The sequence below is a fragment of the Stylophora pistillata genome, chromosome 9 (assembly GCF_964205215.1).
Source record: "Stylophora pistillata chromosome 9, jaStyPist1.2, whole genome shotgun sequence".
NCBI lineage: Eukaryota > Metazoa > Cnidaria > Anthozoa > Scleractinia > Pocilloporidae > Stylophora > Stylophora pistillata.
Window position 1 is genome coordinate 20,447,701 of NC_142527.1, and position 17,153 is coordinate 20,464,853.

The 17,153-nt window shown below is 40.1% G+C and overlaps 2 protein-coding genes across 2 annotated transcripts; one reads left to right on the forward strand and one right to left on the reverse strand.

The window, feature by feature from the left end:
• The first annotated feature begins 7,182 nt into the window (after window positions 1–7,182).
• LOC111345529 (uncharacterized) lies at window positions 7,183–8,838 on the forward strand. The gene has a single exon (XM_088733288.1). The coding sequence runs from the start codon at window positions 7,183–7,185 to the stop codon at window positions 7,933–7,935; it is 753 nt and encodes a 250-aa protein (XP_088589414.1). The 3' UTR covers window positions 7,936–8,838.
• Window positions 8,020–11,732, reverse strand: LOC148723747 (uncharacterized). Its single transcript, XM_088733287.1, has one exon. It carries the CDS (start codon window positions 11,600–11,602, stop codon window positions 8,867–8,869), a length of 2,736 nt encoding a protein of 911 aa, XP_088589413.1. The 5' UTR covers window positions 11,603–11,732; the 3' UTR covers window positions 8,020–8,866.
• Between the last annotated feature and the right edge of the window lie 5,421 nt (window positions 11,733–17,153).

Genomic DNA, 17,153 nt, shown 5'->3' on the forward strand with positions numbered 1-17,153 from the left:
CGACGGTTTCCGGGGAATAACACCAATCTCTCCCTTTATATCCGATGGAAGGTTGTTAAATAAAATGCCCATTTGCTATATCTTGGCGTAAGGCATTTTACTTTCTGTCCTTTCGACAAGTTCACCTACAAAAGAGAAAGATATAAATTAACAACAAAAACAAACAAAAAAAACTGAAGCTAGATGCCACTGCTTGCTGCACTGAATATCATATAACTATACAGGACTTCTAGCTATAGACAAAGAGAATTGCCACAAGAGGAAATCAAAAGCAGAATCAAAATTTGTGTCGGGAAAGACGGACTTTTTTCGTATTTATAAAATCAGAAGAAAAAGTATAAACTAAATGTAAAACAGCTATTGACCCCTTCCACCTACATGCTTCAAATAGAAGTCTATGAATAAGTAGTTTTCACTCATGGGAGAACTGAAACTGAATGCGGCCTTCTGGTCCACCGACATTGCCGCTCTAACATCAGGTATGAACCCGAGCGTGCATGTATTAAGGCACATATATGTATAAAAAAGCATACTGTATTTGGTGCTGAACACTTATTGTAGATGTTTCACAGAGACGTCTTGCTTTTCCTCCAGGGAATTACCTATAAAATAACGACATATATTCACTGGAAATCTGATTTCTTTTCTAATTTCTTAGAAATCCAGATGCTTAGTACAGTAAGTTGTTTATCTAAACATTAATGCAGTGCCTTTCATTTTTTCATTTCCTGGTATAAGGAAATGAAAGTAGTTTAAAGTAGCATAAAACGAGAAAATGGATTACTACTCTTAATGATGCGTTTAGCTGTCCTGTTGATGTTTTCAGTGAGGAAATGCAATACAAATTGGAATCTACGCGTAATTGGTTTAATACATGTTTTTTTGTCTTCATCATCAACTCATGTATAGAAAAATCCAAAATGGGGATTGTAGTGTCGTCATTTAGACATAAAGAAACTGTTGCTCTTTCCTTGCCAAAGCCTAACTGAACTTTATTGATAAACACCTTACACAGATAGAAGTATAAGAGTTTACTGACTTATAGTAATGTTACAGCATGCAGGCATTTCCAGTACAGTAGGATTACTGCAAGTAGTACATTTAAGTACAAAGTGCTCACCTTAGAACCCATACTAGGTTGTTGTTAATAAATAAGATAGGTACATGTATAATCAATACACTACAGGGATCAATCAGACACGCAGTTTGCAAATTCTTAAGGGGAAAAAGTTGTAGAAAGATTTCAACATTACAAGTCAAATTAGGAAGAGCTTCTGAAACTGCATAATTATCAAAAGTAAAGTGATAATTAATGCATATTTATAGTCAGTACTCACTGTGTAATCTACTTGCAAATGTTTCCATGGTGTTTGTTTTTAAAAGACTGTCACCAATTCCAGCTGAACCTTGGTAACAAATGCCATCATATGCACATAACACCACTGCATGACCACCTAATGTATCCAGTTCAGCAACCTGTGTAAACCATTGATAAGGGTTAGTAACGAGAACGGACCAGTTTTTAAATAACTTTCATTCTTTATTAGGAGAGTGAGACACCTAGTGACCAATTAGAAAAATTACAAGTAATGAAAAACATTTTGACACATCTTAATACATGACAATCCATACAGATAAATATCATATTTTAGTTTGACAATAGTCAACCTATCAGTTAAATAAATATAACAATAAGAAAACTGGGAAATGAACTTTTATCAATTAAATCAATGTATAACAGAATGCAATACAAAATGCTTCTTTAAACAAAATTTGACATCTTCTGGCCCTCTTGGCTAGAAAAGTTCAGGCAAAGATACACAAGAAAACAGATGGGAGAGCTGTTCTAGCACAATTGAAGGCCATTTTCAACATAAACCAAATCGTGTGAGTTACTTTATCAGGTATATCATTTCAATTACTTGTTACTCAGATTTCATTTGATATACCAGTTTGGTAAGTTGTACTCATGCAATCATTTCTAAACTACAAAATTCAAATCACATACTGTGATAAACATCATAGTAATTGTGTAATAATGGTCATGATGATAATGACTATAATAATTTATTATGACTGCCTGACCTGTTTCATGATGTTGCCAATTATCTCCTTGGCTTGTTTATCAGCTGAGGGTGGTGACACAACTGACCCTGTATCTGTTGCCACCTTTTTGTAGGCATCTCTATCTGACTCAGAGAAGTTTCTCCACTTTTTTCCAATGGTACGGAAGACCACTGCACTTCCCCTGTCTGTTCTGTGGAATTAAAGGACATGACATAATCACAGAATAGACTGGGGGTAGAGCCGAGGTCTTCCATACCATTGGAGAAAAGTGGAGGAACTTGTCCAATTCTAGCTAAATATGTAGTTTATATCTGTGATTACCTTTCTGTAGGAACTCCCTAGTGAAAGCATTAAACCCCCTTTTTATCTCCTCACTAGTTTCTTTTCTGTCCTCTTCTGTGGATCAAGCACTCTGGAACCACTATTAAATTTTGCATTGTGATTGTTTATCCAGTGCTGACCAGAAAAAAAAGAATTTTACAAAATATTGAACCAAAAAAAAAAAAAGAAGAGCAACATTCCAACTGGTTTACAAGAAAACTTTGAACTAGTTGTCACTGACAATACCTAGTCACAGCTAGTTTGTAATTTCAAAAGGATCACGAAAAAACCAATACTAAATCAGCAATTGGGAAAACATTTTGTCTAATTAATTTATTATATTGGCATGACTCATGACAGTTAGATGACATTGTACAGTAGCTGAAAAGGTATTGGAAAAAAGTAAAGTGTTATTATACAAGTCAACTCAATCCTAAGGACATCTTTGATTAGCTTTTACAATTTGCTCCAGCAGTGACACCCTATCTTCCCTCAAGGTTTTCTTTAACTCTAATTCAGATGTTCATAAATTGTACATTGCTTTGAGGTATGTGAGCATATTAAGACTACCATAATATAATTAAATGAAAAAACTTGATTGTTATTATCATTGTAATATCTACTATGCCAATGACACTCCTATTACTGGTATGTCGCCTTTTTGAATTTGCAAAGTCTGGGAGGAGAGGTCTATGCACGTAATCCCAAAAACTGAAGTTCTGAGCCTCTTGAAGATCTTGAGTCCTTGATAGCATTTCGTGATATATCTCTACTCATTTGTATGGTACAGTTTAAACACTGACATCAGTTAATTGCAAATTAAGTTTGTTTATCTTGCTATAAAACTTGAGAAATACTCCTCTTAACTGTAATATTACCAATATTTGTAAATTGTTGGATGTCAAAAATCTTAATTAGGTTGATTTTTATTTGTTGCTACTTTTTATAATGTATACGCCAAGATAATAAATAAATAAATAAATAAATTGACAGAGAGAGCAAAGTAGAGAGAGTGAGAAATGTATATATACATACATATATCTATCTACATATTTACTCATTTATATATATATATATATATATAACTAACTGCAGACAGTACTGTTTCGGCCTTCTGGGCCTCATCAGTGCAGTGCTAATGCTAGGATGGGGGAGAACCGAGACGGTCACCCCAAACGACCCAACCTTTGTGGTATCGTCTAAGCCATGCCAGAGTGCTCAAACTAGAGTAAACCAGCGAGCATGCGCAATTGCAACGGCAATGACTCATCCTAGATAGAGTGCTCAATTTGGACATGAAAGCAAAGCTTTGTATGCCAAAGAGCTATATCTAACTGCAGACAGTACTTTTTTTTTTTAAAATATAAAAGCCTGGAGACCAGGCGGTTTTATTTCGTCAATGATATCTATTTACAATTCTAATTGATTAAAGTATTCGAATTAAATTATGAGTTACTTAAGTATTTACAGGTCTCCATTAACTAATGACATTTTCTCTTACAGGCGGCACGAACAGCGCACGGGCTATAACAGCCCGGAGTAAGCGCCCACCTGTAAGAGCTAACAAAGTTCTATTTACAAGTTTTCTATTTATAAAGTTCTATTTACTATTTACAAAGAGTTTTGTCCCGACCATGTGGGGCGCAAACAGCGCGCGGGCCTGTAGCCCGGAGTAAGGACCCCTCATGGGCGAGGTTTAACAAGTTTTATTATATACAAAGGTTCAGGGGGGAGCAAGAGAGGGAAAGAAGACAGGTTTACCAGCATCGGCCGAACAAAATGCGTTTTTAAAAGACCAAAAATTCCTTAAGGTATCAGTGTCGCTGCTAAGAATTCTGAGTTGGACATCTTTTTTAATTAAGTCGATAATCGCGTTGGAGCTCAAAAGAGAACCTTCGAAGGTAGCTTTATTTCTGGCAAGCCAACACCAATATATGATGGTTGCCTTGAGAAAGTTAGATAAGGATATACTGGTGGTAGATTGGTCTAGGGAAAAGGGGTAATAGATAGAGGTAGGGGAGATAGAGAAGGGGGAGTCGAGTAGAACACGAAAAAGGGGAGAGAAATAGTCCCAGACTTTCACAACTCTGGGACATCCCAAGAAACAGTGTTCAATAGTTTCTGTTTTACCGCAGATCGCGCATTTGTCATTATTGATGTATCCCCAAGACTTTAGGAGATATCTTACGCGGATCATTCTATGGATCAATAGCCAAATTAGATCGTTCTTCTTGTTCTCAATTAGCTTTAGGCGAGACTTGCGCCACACCCAGGCCCAACGATTGATGGGGCGGTCCATAGCAGACGCCCAAAAACCGGAGCACCGGGGTGCAACGCAGACGGGGTCAAGCAACAAAAGATATAAATTCTTACTGGTGAGTAAATCAGGTAAGGCACCAGTTTTCTGATGCAAGGTACGGAAATTATCTAAACAAAGCCGGTAGTAATTGGAAGGAAGAGGGGCCAGAATTTGTGGGAAAAGAAAAACGGGGATCTAGAATAGTTAGCTTATGTCCTAAAAAATATCGAGCTAGGTAATGCCATTTGGATGTGCCAAAGTCATCTCTTAAACTGGAAAAAACAGAAAGGCGCAGGCTAGCGCACTTAGCTTTAAAATTAACGACGTTGAGGCCCCCAGAGGATGGGGGCGCACAACAGCGATCGCGACTTACATTTTCCATTTTTCCTTTCCAGATAAAAGGCCAAATGATCGACTTAAAGCTATCGTGCACCCAACGGGGTGGGGGGATGACTTTAGCAACGTGCCATAAACGGCTTGCGCCTAAAGTGTTTACAATTAAGGTTCTACCGATGTGACGAATCCGCGCCACAAAGGTGGGTGCCCCCTAACACAAACAAAACACAGAACATAAACGAGTCCGAGAACACACGCCACAATACAACTAAACGTAGGCCTAGAGATATTTATTATGCTAATTAAAACAATAAAGCGACTAACAATAACGATAATACAATGATCTAATTAATTTACAGGAATACGCTAACTTAAACTACAGTACACTAAAACTATTTACAAGATTATTACTATTAAGATAAAGAAAAGGTTTTTTTTTTAGTTCAGTTCGGTTGGGTTTCACCTTACGCCCGCGTCCGTGTTCTTCTCTTGTCCACAAATCACCACGCTCCACCAACAAACAGTGCCCTGCCAAACCAAACTCCCGTTTCTCCAACCAGGTTCCTGTCTCACCAGTTCTCAACTTTGCTCGTTTCCTTCGTTTCAACTTTGCTTCGTCTTCTGACAACTTTGCAGTTTTCAACTTTTTACTTCTCGTAACTTGATTCGCTCAGACTTGTTATTGAATTAGTTACTATCTCTTCTTCCTTTAGCTCACAGTCTGGTAGATTCTTTGCACACCCGTTCCCCCGCAAATGGTTTTCTACCGTGAAATGGAACGATTATTCTGAATGAATTTCTCAGAAATGATACTGTGCCGAGTCTCCGTCGACTCAAATTTTTCCACGCTCTTCGCTCGTAACTCACAAACCTTCACCTCACTTCTTCAAAAAAAAACCACACCGTACCAAACCACCCAAATCCTTAAATACACATGGACGCAAGGTGCCCGAAAAGAATGAAGAAAACTATTTGATATACACAATAAAGGTTAATTACACAACAGTTTACACAAGTGAAGAATAAAAATTACGTAACAGATACAAATAATCACGAACTACACTGATCCTAAGAGAATAAAAAAAATAATTTACATTTAATAAATAAATTCCTAACACTTCCATGACAACCGATAAAAGACAGGTCTCTTTGTTTCCAAAGATTTAGAACCGAACTTAGTTTGTCTAATTTGGCCCGCCAATTGTCGTCGTCGACATTGACGAGGCCGTTTGAGAAGTAAACACCAAGCACTCTCATTTTAGTGACCCATTTGAGGCCATAGGGAGATTCAATTCTAGTTCGCCATTTTCCTAACCACATTGCTTCAGATTTGGACGTGTTCAGTTTAGCGCCAGATCCTTGTTCAAATTTTGATACGACTCGGAGAAGTGAAGAAAGAGATCTTTCGGATTTTAAGATGCAAGTAGCATCGTCAGCGTACTGGGATATTTTATATTGAAGGCCCCCTGCTCCGGGGAGCAGGAAACCTTCAATATCTTTACAATTACGGATTTGCGTTGATAATACTTCTGAAACTAGCACATAAAGGAGAGGAGATAATGGGCATCCCTGTCTCACCCCTCTTCTTAAGTGGACAGGGGGGGACAGGGAGCCATTAACAATGATTCTAGAGAAGGCTTTAGAATAAAATTCTTTGTTTTCACCCACGTGACTTTCGTCTTGACGACGGTTGCTATCCGCCATGTTGGTGCCCAAACAAATAGTTACAAATGCGCTTATAGTAAGGTGAACGTGAGATAGTAGAAATGGTTCTTTGTGTAGTTTTCGGCTGTGGCAGTAGAAGCGATCGGGAGAAAGGGATTGGATTTTATCGAATACCATCAGTTATCAAAAATAAGTCTACCTTCGAAGAAGAATTGACAACAGAGAGGAGAGAAAAGTGGATACAAGCGATAAGTCGGGGCGACACAAAAGCAAAAGACGTTCTCAAAAGCGAACGAGTATGCGGCAAGCATTTTGTCTCTGGAAAGCCATCTCCTTACTGGGACAAGCACAATGTAGATTCGAACGAGAAGGTTCGCTTCTATACCGGTCTACCTTCCTTGGAAGTGCTAATGGTTGTGTTTGACCATGTAGCTTCACATGTAAAAAGGCAAACTTAGTCACTCGATAGGTTCCAAGAGTTTATTATTGTACTCATGAAACTTAGGCTTAATGTACCGTTACAGGACCTTGCCTACCGTTTTGTTGTATCGATTTCAACTATTTCAAGAATATTTTTCCATTGGATTGTGGTAATGGACAAGAGACTGTTTCCCTTTGTTTACTGGCCAGACAGGCATCAACTTTGGAAGACAATGCCCCAGTGTTTCCAGTATGCCTTTGGCAGGAAAACAACTGTTGTTATCGACTGTTTTGAGGTGTTTATTGAAAGACCATCAAACTTGCTTGCCAGAGCACAGACATTTTCCAGTTATAAACACCACAACACTATCAAGATTCTTGTTGGTATAACCCCCCAAGGAACGATTTCTTTTGTTTCAGAAGCCTGGGGAGGTCGTGTCTCTGATAAATTTGTAACCGAGAACTGTGGTTTTCTGGACAAGCTTCTTCCGGGAGATATGGTGATGGCTGACCGAGGATTTACCGTTAGTGAAAGCATTGGTCTCAAGCAAGCAAGATTGGTAATCCCAGCTTTTACAAAGGGAAAATCTCAGCTGGACCCAGTGGATGTGGAGCAGACTAGAGGAATTGCAAATGTAAGGATCCATGTTGAACGTGTGATTGGATTGCTCAGACGAAAATTTACGATTCTAGAAGGTACCCTGCCAACTGACTATCTTATATCTAATCATGAAAACTCTGATCGCTACACTCCACTGGTGGATCACATGATAAGAGTTTGTGCAGCTCTTGTTAACTTCTGTCCTCCTATTGTACCTTTCGATTAGGCAAACCTCCCATTTCAAATAGTTATGTTGTGTACGATTGAAGATAAATTTAGAAACAAAGACACATGGAACTCTCCAGAAATGTGGATATTCCAATAAATATTTTTAATGTACTTTACCATTTGTTTAATTTGTAAACCTTGGATGTTACAGTGCAATTCAAAAAATGGTGAACAACTGAAATATGCCTGAATTGTTACTGTGAACATTGTTTATTACTTTTTCATCAAACTGTGTTCTATCCAGAATACCCCAATCAGGTTTGTGCCACTTGACTAATACCCACGACTTATTTTGGTGTTCACATTTTTTTCTTAGTTGTACTGTAAATAGTGAAATAATATTGTATCTGATGATCGAGGAATTCTCCATGAGGGTGTCAACAATATACTTCAAACCCTTGATCATTCTTTTAAAAAAAATTTAAAGCCTTGGAAAGAGAAACCAAACCCTTGTTTATGTCCCCTTTTAATTAGATATTGCTTGTTGATTCCTTCCTTTGAAACTGGAGGGTTGTTTGACATTGTCTTTATGTGGGTGTGCCATTGTCGAAATGAGAGGAAAAGAAATGAAACATTGATTTGACTTAATGTTGGCATGCAGATTGGATGAAGAATGCATCCAGCCCTGTAATCTTTAATTTATAATTATGTTAAAACAAGAGATATTTTAGCATTCAATTACCATTGGCTGTTGTGTGTCTTAGTAGGGAAAGCAAAGAATACCATGAAAATTACAACTGAGGTACAAACAACTTTGACTGGCAAGTGTGATTAAAAAAATTGCCCTGCAAAACTTAGTTTTCTTTTATGAACAAAGTAAATGATCTTCTGATGCATGTAATGTACATAGATTGAGAACTGAAATTGATTAAAAACAAAATTACATGGATTTTATCCTTCACTTCAGACTGTATGCATAATCAGTGTACTTAGAATGTAGGGAACAAAGTAAATTTGCCATTACTTAGACATGATGCTAAGTGAGTTCTCATACTTTGAGTATCAAAATTTATGAATGTGGGATCTTCTCCAAAGACCAGGCAGGTGGAAAATGCAATTGCAAAAACCCCACAGTCACTTCCATTTGTTTGCTGCTGCACTGGCATAGGGTTAAGAGCAACCAAACAGCCCCCTAACAAGTCATTCGTTTGTTCTTCAACCTCTTGGGTTAAAACAGAGTCATGATACAGGCTGTCATAAAGATTGACATGTCCCAGCTCACATCCAATTGAGCTTACACACACCCAGTGACTGTGACCAGTGTGCAAAATTTGTATGAATTCACCACTGACAACATCAAAATTTCTAACTGGGCCAAGTGTTGGTCGCTGAAAGCCTTCTATGCTTGAATTCTCACCACGCAGCAAAACTTGAGCTTGGTGAATAATGTCACAGTCTAGCCATCCAGTGGGACTAAGAATTAAATCAAAATGGGAGTCAGTTAGGTTTCCCAGAGGACTAGACTTGTCACTGCTTCCATGAGTGACTTTAATGATAGAAATATCACTTTCCTCTTCACCACTTGAGGAATCTGATGAAGAACAATACTTGGTAAGGGTGGTGGCTGAATGGACAGTGGCAACTTTATTGCATTCAGAACATTTCCAGGTTGTTTGATAATTGTTGGGCATTCTGTTTAAACCGAGGCAGGAAAGGTGGAAAAATTTTCCATTTTCACAGTTGTCTCCATGGCATTCTACAACCTTCTCTGTTGTACTAGGCTTAGTCTTGCAGATGCAGATGCTGTCCAATTTCATAGCTGCCTGAATAGATGCTGTAGGGGGTTGTGCTGATGTCCTGGTACCACCTCTTCTCTTGAACTGGGGAAGTCGAGAGCAGTGAGGGCAATACCAAGTCTTTGGCTTTCTCAAGGCAGTGAGCGAAAGACAGGAAGGGTGAAACCTTTTGTAAGGGCAATTTTTGTTACTGCATGAAATGGTTTCCTCATGTCTGATTTTCCTGCAAAAACAAATACCATCCTTATCTGGTAATTTGGGAGGCACTGTACATCTTCTGGTATACCATCGCCCTAGAATTTCTGGAAGAATACATATTCTCCAAAATGTTTCCAATTTGGGCAGTACAGAGTTCCAATGCTGCACATCTGGATATATGCGCAGCACTATTAAATTCATGCTCTTTTTCTCATCAATGGCACAAACCACAAACTCACAATACTTGATTCCAGGCACAGAGAAAAGCTGCTGCTGCACCTGATAGTAGTAGCTGTGATTTTTTCTAAGCTGTAAATGTCCATTCACTTTTTCTAAGCAGGAATTCTTCTGCTGAGCAAAGTTCTCAAAGTTGCCATGTTTGATTATAATCGGGCACTTCACTTCACCGCATCCAGTGCCACAACAGTCACATGAAACTAAGAAATCAGGAGTGGCATGGAGAAATTCATGTTCTTTGTTAATAAACAAGCCACACTTCTTAACAGTTAAGTTCACATGACCAGTTTTTACAGCAGCTTCGTATGCATTTACAGCATCACTTTCATGCCTCTTACCATGCCTGGTAGCTTTAGTGTTAACTATGTAGAGGCTTGGGTAACAAATTGTGTTAATCAGAGACTGAGAGGGCTGTGCAATGTTTGTGTGAAATGCTGCGTGACTTTCAGACGCACCAATTCTGCCAGCACGATGTCTAAAAAATCCCGACCCACTGGCTTGATCTCTTGTGTTGAGTTCCACTTTGTTTACGTGCTCATCAGAAATATCCAATGTCACTTCAACACATTTTCTTAGTAGTTCTGGATAAGCAAGATCAACATTTCCCGTTTCAAATAGATCGGGAATAATCGGCAGGGAGCGGCTCTCATCGATAAACTGGTCAGCATAGGGATCGATGAAGCTGAGAACAGCAGCTTTAATTTTGCAAGCATTTAGCTTCGCATACACAGCCTGCATTTCTTCTCCTGATAGAGACGCGATGGGCGAACTTAGATCGTCCTTCTCCGCTGAGTTTTTCTGTTGTTCCCCGAAATTTGGGTGCAGGGAGTCGATTATTTGGTCCAGCGTCTTTTTAAGCTTTTTCGCGGACGAAAAGTCGATATCCCGCACCTTCGAGTACGGCACTTCTCTAACATACGTTGGCAGAATCCACGTGCACTTAGTTTGAGTACATGCGAGTTTCCCTTGGATTCTTGTCACTGCTTCGATATAGAAAAGGACACTTGCTACGTGCGAGCAGGATTCAGCAAGGCCTGCCTTGCAGCCTAAGCAATGAGCTGAAAGAATGGTACCATCACTTTCTGCGATGATCCAAATGTCTATCAGAGGATCGTTCATCCGTTGCGAATGTTTCACCTTCGCCACAACAACAATCTTGTTGAGAATCTCTGCTCCTTGAACCGAGTTTACGAAGCCAGACACCACTTGCTTGTACGCTTCAAGACTTTTGAAAGCTTTAAACTGCTTATTTGTATAGTAACTTGTCTCGAGAACTAAATAGGAAAGAAGGTCCGAGACTTCAATCGGGGGCAAACATTCTGAGTGGAACTGCTCCTTTGGAATGGCTGCTGGATCGACACCGACCACAGAAATTTTCTTTAAATATCGCTCTCGAACACGGCTTTCTAGGCCCTCCGCATAGCTCGAAAGCACGGGTATCCTGAGAAGAATATTCTCTTGCGATTCTGGATTTTTTTCGCTTGAAGTATCCATAGAACAAAGTATTTGAAAGAGGGCACTATGGAGATGGCACTATATTTGCATGAAATTTCACACCTGAGATGAGCACCAACATGGCGGACGATTAATTTGCATAAATGTATGACGTCAGCTGCAAACCAGCAATAGTTCGACCCACCCACAAAAGGAGGGGCCGAAACCAAATTTACGCAATAGTCTCATCATGAATTCGTGGTCAACTCGGTCAAAAGCTTTTTCTTGATCTAAGGAAATGAGAATACCTGGTTCATTAGTTTTGTCAATCATGTCAAGGGCATCACGAAGTAAGGCCAAATTTGAGAAGATAGTGCGGCCGACCACGCCGCACGTTTGGTCTGAATGCACGATGGAGTTCATGACTTTTTTCAATCGTTCAGTGATGATTTTAGATGCTAACTTGTAGTCAGTGTTTAACAAGGAAATTGGGCGCCAATTTTTTGCGAGGCGTCGATCATCTTTTTTGTGGATGAGTCGTAGGAGGCCCTCGTACTGGCTATCCGCGAGGGAGCCAGCAAGAAAGGCCTCGTTCAAAACAGAAAGGAGAGATTCGCTCACATCGTTCCAAAAACACGAGTAAAATTCTGTTGGGAGACCATCAGAACCGGGTGACTTGCCGGTCTGAAGGCCTTCCAATGCAGTAAGTAATTCTTTATTAGAAAAAGGGCCTTCACATAGATTGCGCTCATAATCAGTCAGTGAAAATTCGAGGTCGTCAATTATTTCAGTTTGAATTCGCATATCAAGAGGATCTTTGGTGAATAAATTCTTGTAGAAATTGGTTAAAATTCTTTCAAGATCATTTTGAGAATTTCTGAGAACACCGTTCTCGTCAAAAAAAGATTCAAAACTATTCATGTCAGCTCGTTTTTTCTCCAGACGGAAGAAATAGCGTGTTGGTTTCTCGCCTTCTTCGAACCATTGTGCTCGGGAGCGGACTTTAGCTCCTTCGGCTTCTTTCGAGATTAGAGAGGACAATTGGCTTTCCAAATCGCTAATTACACCTGGGTTATTTAAGCGATTAGAATGTAAAGCGTTTTTAGCATGGGTTAATTGCTTAGTAATTAGGATTCTTTTGGCATTTGCTGTTCTCTGTTTACGGATACAGTATGAAATACTTGTTTTGCGGATTTCAATTTTTAGAGCATCCCACCACTCGCGAAGGGAGGCGAATTCGGGGATTTTAAGCTTAAAGTTGTTAATCGATTTTGACATAATGTTTTTAAATTCTACATCTGAGAGTAAAGAGCTGTTGAACTTCCAAATTCCAGGACCGTGACTAGAAGGGTTAGTCGTTAGTTCAATTTTTACAAAGTCATGATCGGATAGGTCGTATACGCATGGAAGAATATTACATTTCGTTACTAGGGTTAAGCCTTTAGCGACGAGAAAGCGGTCAATTCTAGATGCCTGGGTATGGTCTTTGTTAGACCAGGTGAAAGTTACTTTGCGCGGGTTGTTTTTGCGCCAAATGTCTGTAAGTGAGAAGTCAGCACAAAGGGATCGGAGAAGTTTTTGATCAGACAATAGGATGGCGGAACAATTTAATTTATCTAGGACATTGTCTACACAATTAAAGTCTCCCCCGATCACTAGATCCCCTTGGGGGAGAAAGTAATTGTGCAGACAAGAGAAAAAACTTTTACGATCCGAAATAGTATTGGGAGAGTAAATGTTTACTAAATTTAGTTTAGAATTATAGTAGTCAATGAGTAAGCTCAATATTCTTCCTTCGGAATCGGTCAAAAAACGGATAATTCTGCCTGGGAAGTTTAGAGAAAAGAGGATGGCAACACCGGCAGACCTGCCAGTCCCGAAGGACCACAGACATTTGCCGCGCCAGAGTGTTTCGAATTCCTCCGCTTGTTTTTTACATGAGACATGTGTCTCTTGTAAAAAGAATATGTCACACTTTGAATAATTTAATTCTTGAATAATTTTCCTACTTTTTCTAGAAGACCCGAGTCCTCGCACATTTAGAGAAATTATTTTAAGCTTACTCATCGAGTTTGGTTAATAAATAAATAAGCAAATTAATAGATAAATTAATATCTGTACCGCCTTCTCCTGACTCTTTCCCATCCGTCGTCGCTATCAGTATCTGAATAATCGCGGCGAGAAGATCTGTCTCGGTCATCGCGCTTGCGATAGCGGTCACGGTCGCCTCTTCTCTCTTCCCGCTCATCTCTTCGATCATTCTTTCGGTCACCTCGCCGTTCGTTCCCTCGCTCATCTCGCCGTTCATCCCCTCGCTCGTCTCGCCGTTCATCTGTTCGCTCATCCCGCCGTTCATCCCTTCGCTCGTCTTTTCTTTCTGAGTCCTTTTGTCGCTCGTCGCGTCCCTCAGGGGGCTGTTTCCTTTCTTCCTTCGTTTGCTTCTTTCGCTCTTCGTCCTGTTTACGTTTGTCTTCCTTTTCGCGTTTTTCCTTCATGCGTTTCATTCGTTCATCCCGCTCCATTTTCTTCTGTTCCTCCGTTTTCTCTACCTTCGCACCGGCATCAATATTTGCGCTGAAGAGAACGAACGGGCAGCTGTCAATGAGATGTTCGTCTGACAAACAAACTGAACATTTAGCCCCTTCCTCGCAATCTTCGGAACGGTGGCCAGGGCGCTCACAGTTAAAGCAACGAACTGTTGAGCATTCCCTGGCCAAATGGTTCTCATCACCGCAGTTTCTACACGATTTAGGCTGGTTCGGGTACCAGATACGTATCGTCTCACCGGCCACGCGGATAGTATTTGGGATCTTGTGGGCGATATTCATTCTGGCCGTTCGCACTCCGTTTTCGATATGTTGCGCGATTAGATCACGGCGGAAGCTGAGGACACGGCCATAGTGGCTAAGGCGGCCAATTAAGGCCGTATCCGGCAGCTCCGCTGGCGCCTCATATATTTTCACAATTGCAAGACGGTTCTCGCAGTCGCCAAGAAAGGTTTTCAGCCCCTCGATCTCAACGTATGGGGTTTCAAGAGCAGCCTCCTTCGCCGCTCGCGATACAAAAGAGACTACCCAGGACTTGTTCGAACTTTTCTTCTGGATTGTGGCGATTGAATCAATGTCAATGCCAGCGGCATCAAAGCTCCCCAAAATAGTCTGGGAGGTAACCAAGGTATCCACGGAAAAATACACTGACCGGTCTTTGATAATCTTGGTTTGCCCTGAGCCCATAAATGGTACGCCTCTAAAACGCACACCACTGTTTTCAAGGAGTTTTAAGGCCTCCGGGACATCAAGCTCGGACGCTGTTGCCCAGGTTCCGTCGGTGGTACTGGTGAACTGCTCATTAAATTGGCTCTCCTGGCTTTCCATTATCAAAACTGAAAGAAAAAAGAGAATACTGATTTTCATAGGCTAAAAGGCCGAGAAGCTTATAACTGTTTCGGCCTTCTGGGCCTCATCAGTGCAGTGCTAATGCTAGGATGGGGGAGAACCGAGACGGTCACCCCAAACGACCCAACCTTTGTGGTATCGTCTAAGCCATGCCAGAGTGCTCAAACTAGAGTAAACCAGCGAGCATGCGCAATTGCAACGGCAATGACTCACCCTAGATAGAGTGCTCAATTTGGCCCAGTGCAGACACTGGGCCAAGCTCTGGAATAAACCATTGCCTGGGCGCTACACTTGTGGGACCAAGTGCAGACACGTTGCCATGCGAGAGTGCTCAAATCACAACTAAGGTGATGAGCTTCGCCCGAAGGCTAAGTGCATGGCAACCCCAGTGTAGAGTGCTCAATCGCAAGGTAGCCAAAAGGCAAAGCCAAGCGAGAGCTATCTAACTGCAATTTATATATATATATAAATTGACAGAGAGAGCAAAGTAGAGAGAGTGAGAAATGTATATATACATACATATATCTATCTACATATTTACTCATTCATATATATATATATATATATAGCTCTCGCTTGGCTTTGCCTTTTGGCTACCTTGCGATTGAGCACTCTACACTGGGGTTGCCATGCACTTAGCCTTCGGGCGAAGCTCATCACCTTAGTTGTGATTTGAGCACTCTCGCATGGCAACATGCCTGCACTTGGTCCCACAAGTGTAGCGCCCAGGCAATGGTTTATTCCAGAGCTTGGCCCAGTGTCTGCACTGCACTGATGAGACCCACATAGGTCGAAACAGTGTGCACTGTCTGCAGTTATATATATATATATATATATATATATGAATGAGTAAAGAGTAAATCTTAAGTGCCCTGGCCATTGACTATCTTGTCATTTACTGCCTTGAAGAACATATTTGGAAATTATCAGGAATCAATTCTACAAAATATTTCTTTTGTAATAACATCCTTACAAGTACTTTATTCCAAATATTTAGTTTAATTGGCTTTTACTGTAATTATATAAAACATATTATAGGTAAATGATAAAACAATTGGCTTGACATGAAACCCCACACAACCATCTGAGACTGAGAGAACTGGCTTGTTAGGCTAATTCTGAAGACAAACGATTTCCATCATCATCGTGCTCAATTAAAAATTTTTCCTTGTACGTTGAACAGGTTAGGGGTGCAACTTAAAAAAGCCATTAGTGATCCAATAATTTCATTATATAACAATACATTACAGTCGATCTCATTTTCAGGTGAACAATTGAATCATGAGAGGACAACAACTTTTAACGTAGCCTTACGTACATTACGTTTTCATGAGAAGTAAACGTACTTTCATTCAGTACATGTCAGTAATGCGAAACGTGCAAACGGGATCCAAAGAATTTCTAGAGGACAGCGAAATTGAAATTCGTTACAGACGTCTCCTGGAGGCGCGCGCTAAATTGTAAAAAACTCTGAGAACATTCTTTTTCAGTTGTGAGTGGTTTCAGATGGTTTTGAATTGTTAAAGATGGTTTTAGTTTGCTTTTAGGTGGCTTTAGGTGGCTTCAGATGGTTGAAGGCGGTTTCTGGTCGTTTTATGTACAATTACATTGCTTTTTTCTTTCAACATCAACGGCTTTCACATTATTCGTGAAAAGCTACGGACAACGCAGAACTAGAACTAAGCTGGCTGGCGAAAATCTTACACTGTAACAACGTACACAGCCTGTATGTGATAAATTATAAAAAAAAAGGTCAAAAGTTCAGAAATTACACAGAGATAAAATAGCTTGAAAGTCTTAAACACATACATACATGAAATTTAGGGTAGGAAATTACTTATCCTGGCGCCTATGTTAAAATGAGTGTTAATCACGTTTAGGCCGAGGAACCTTTAAGGTGTAAGCTGAAAAATACCTTCACTTGGTTTTCGGAAATGCCGACTCTCGCGGCATATGCACGAATTTTGTCGCACATGGCTTTCTTGGTCGAGGTCATTCTTTCGTTGAAAAACGTGGTTAGCACTTCATTTTGTTCCTCTGAATAAATGAATCGGGATTGCCTTTCCATTTTAGAATAAAAAGATCAGAATCAGGTAATGGGAAACAATAAGGGAAGATTAGCCAAGTTGTTGCAAAAGCAAAAACTCTGTCAACTACGGTCATTGTGCGAGTTTTTTGACGTTGAAATTATAGTTAGTGCTAATCATAAGGCATCA

Excerpts from the sequence above, each read along its gene's own strand:
- LOC111345529 (XM_088733288.1), top strand. The coding sequence starts at position 7,183 with ATGAAACTTAGGCTTAATGTACCGTTACAGGACCTTGCCTACCGTTTT.
- LOC148723747 (XM_088733287.1), bottom strand. The coding sequence starts at position 11,602 with ATGGATACTTCAAGCGAAAAAAATCCAGAATCGCAAGAGAATATTCTT.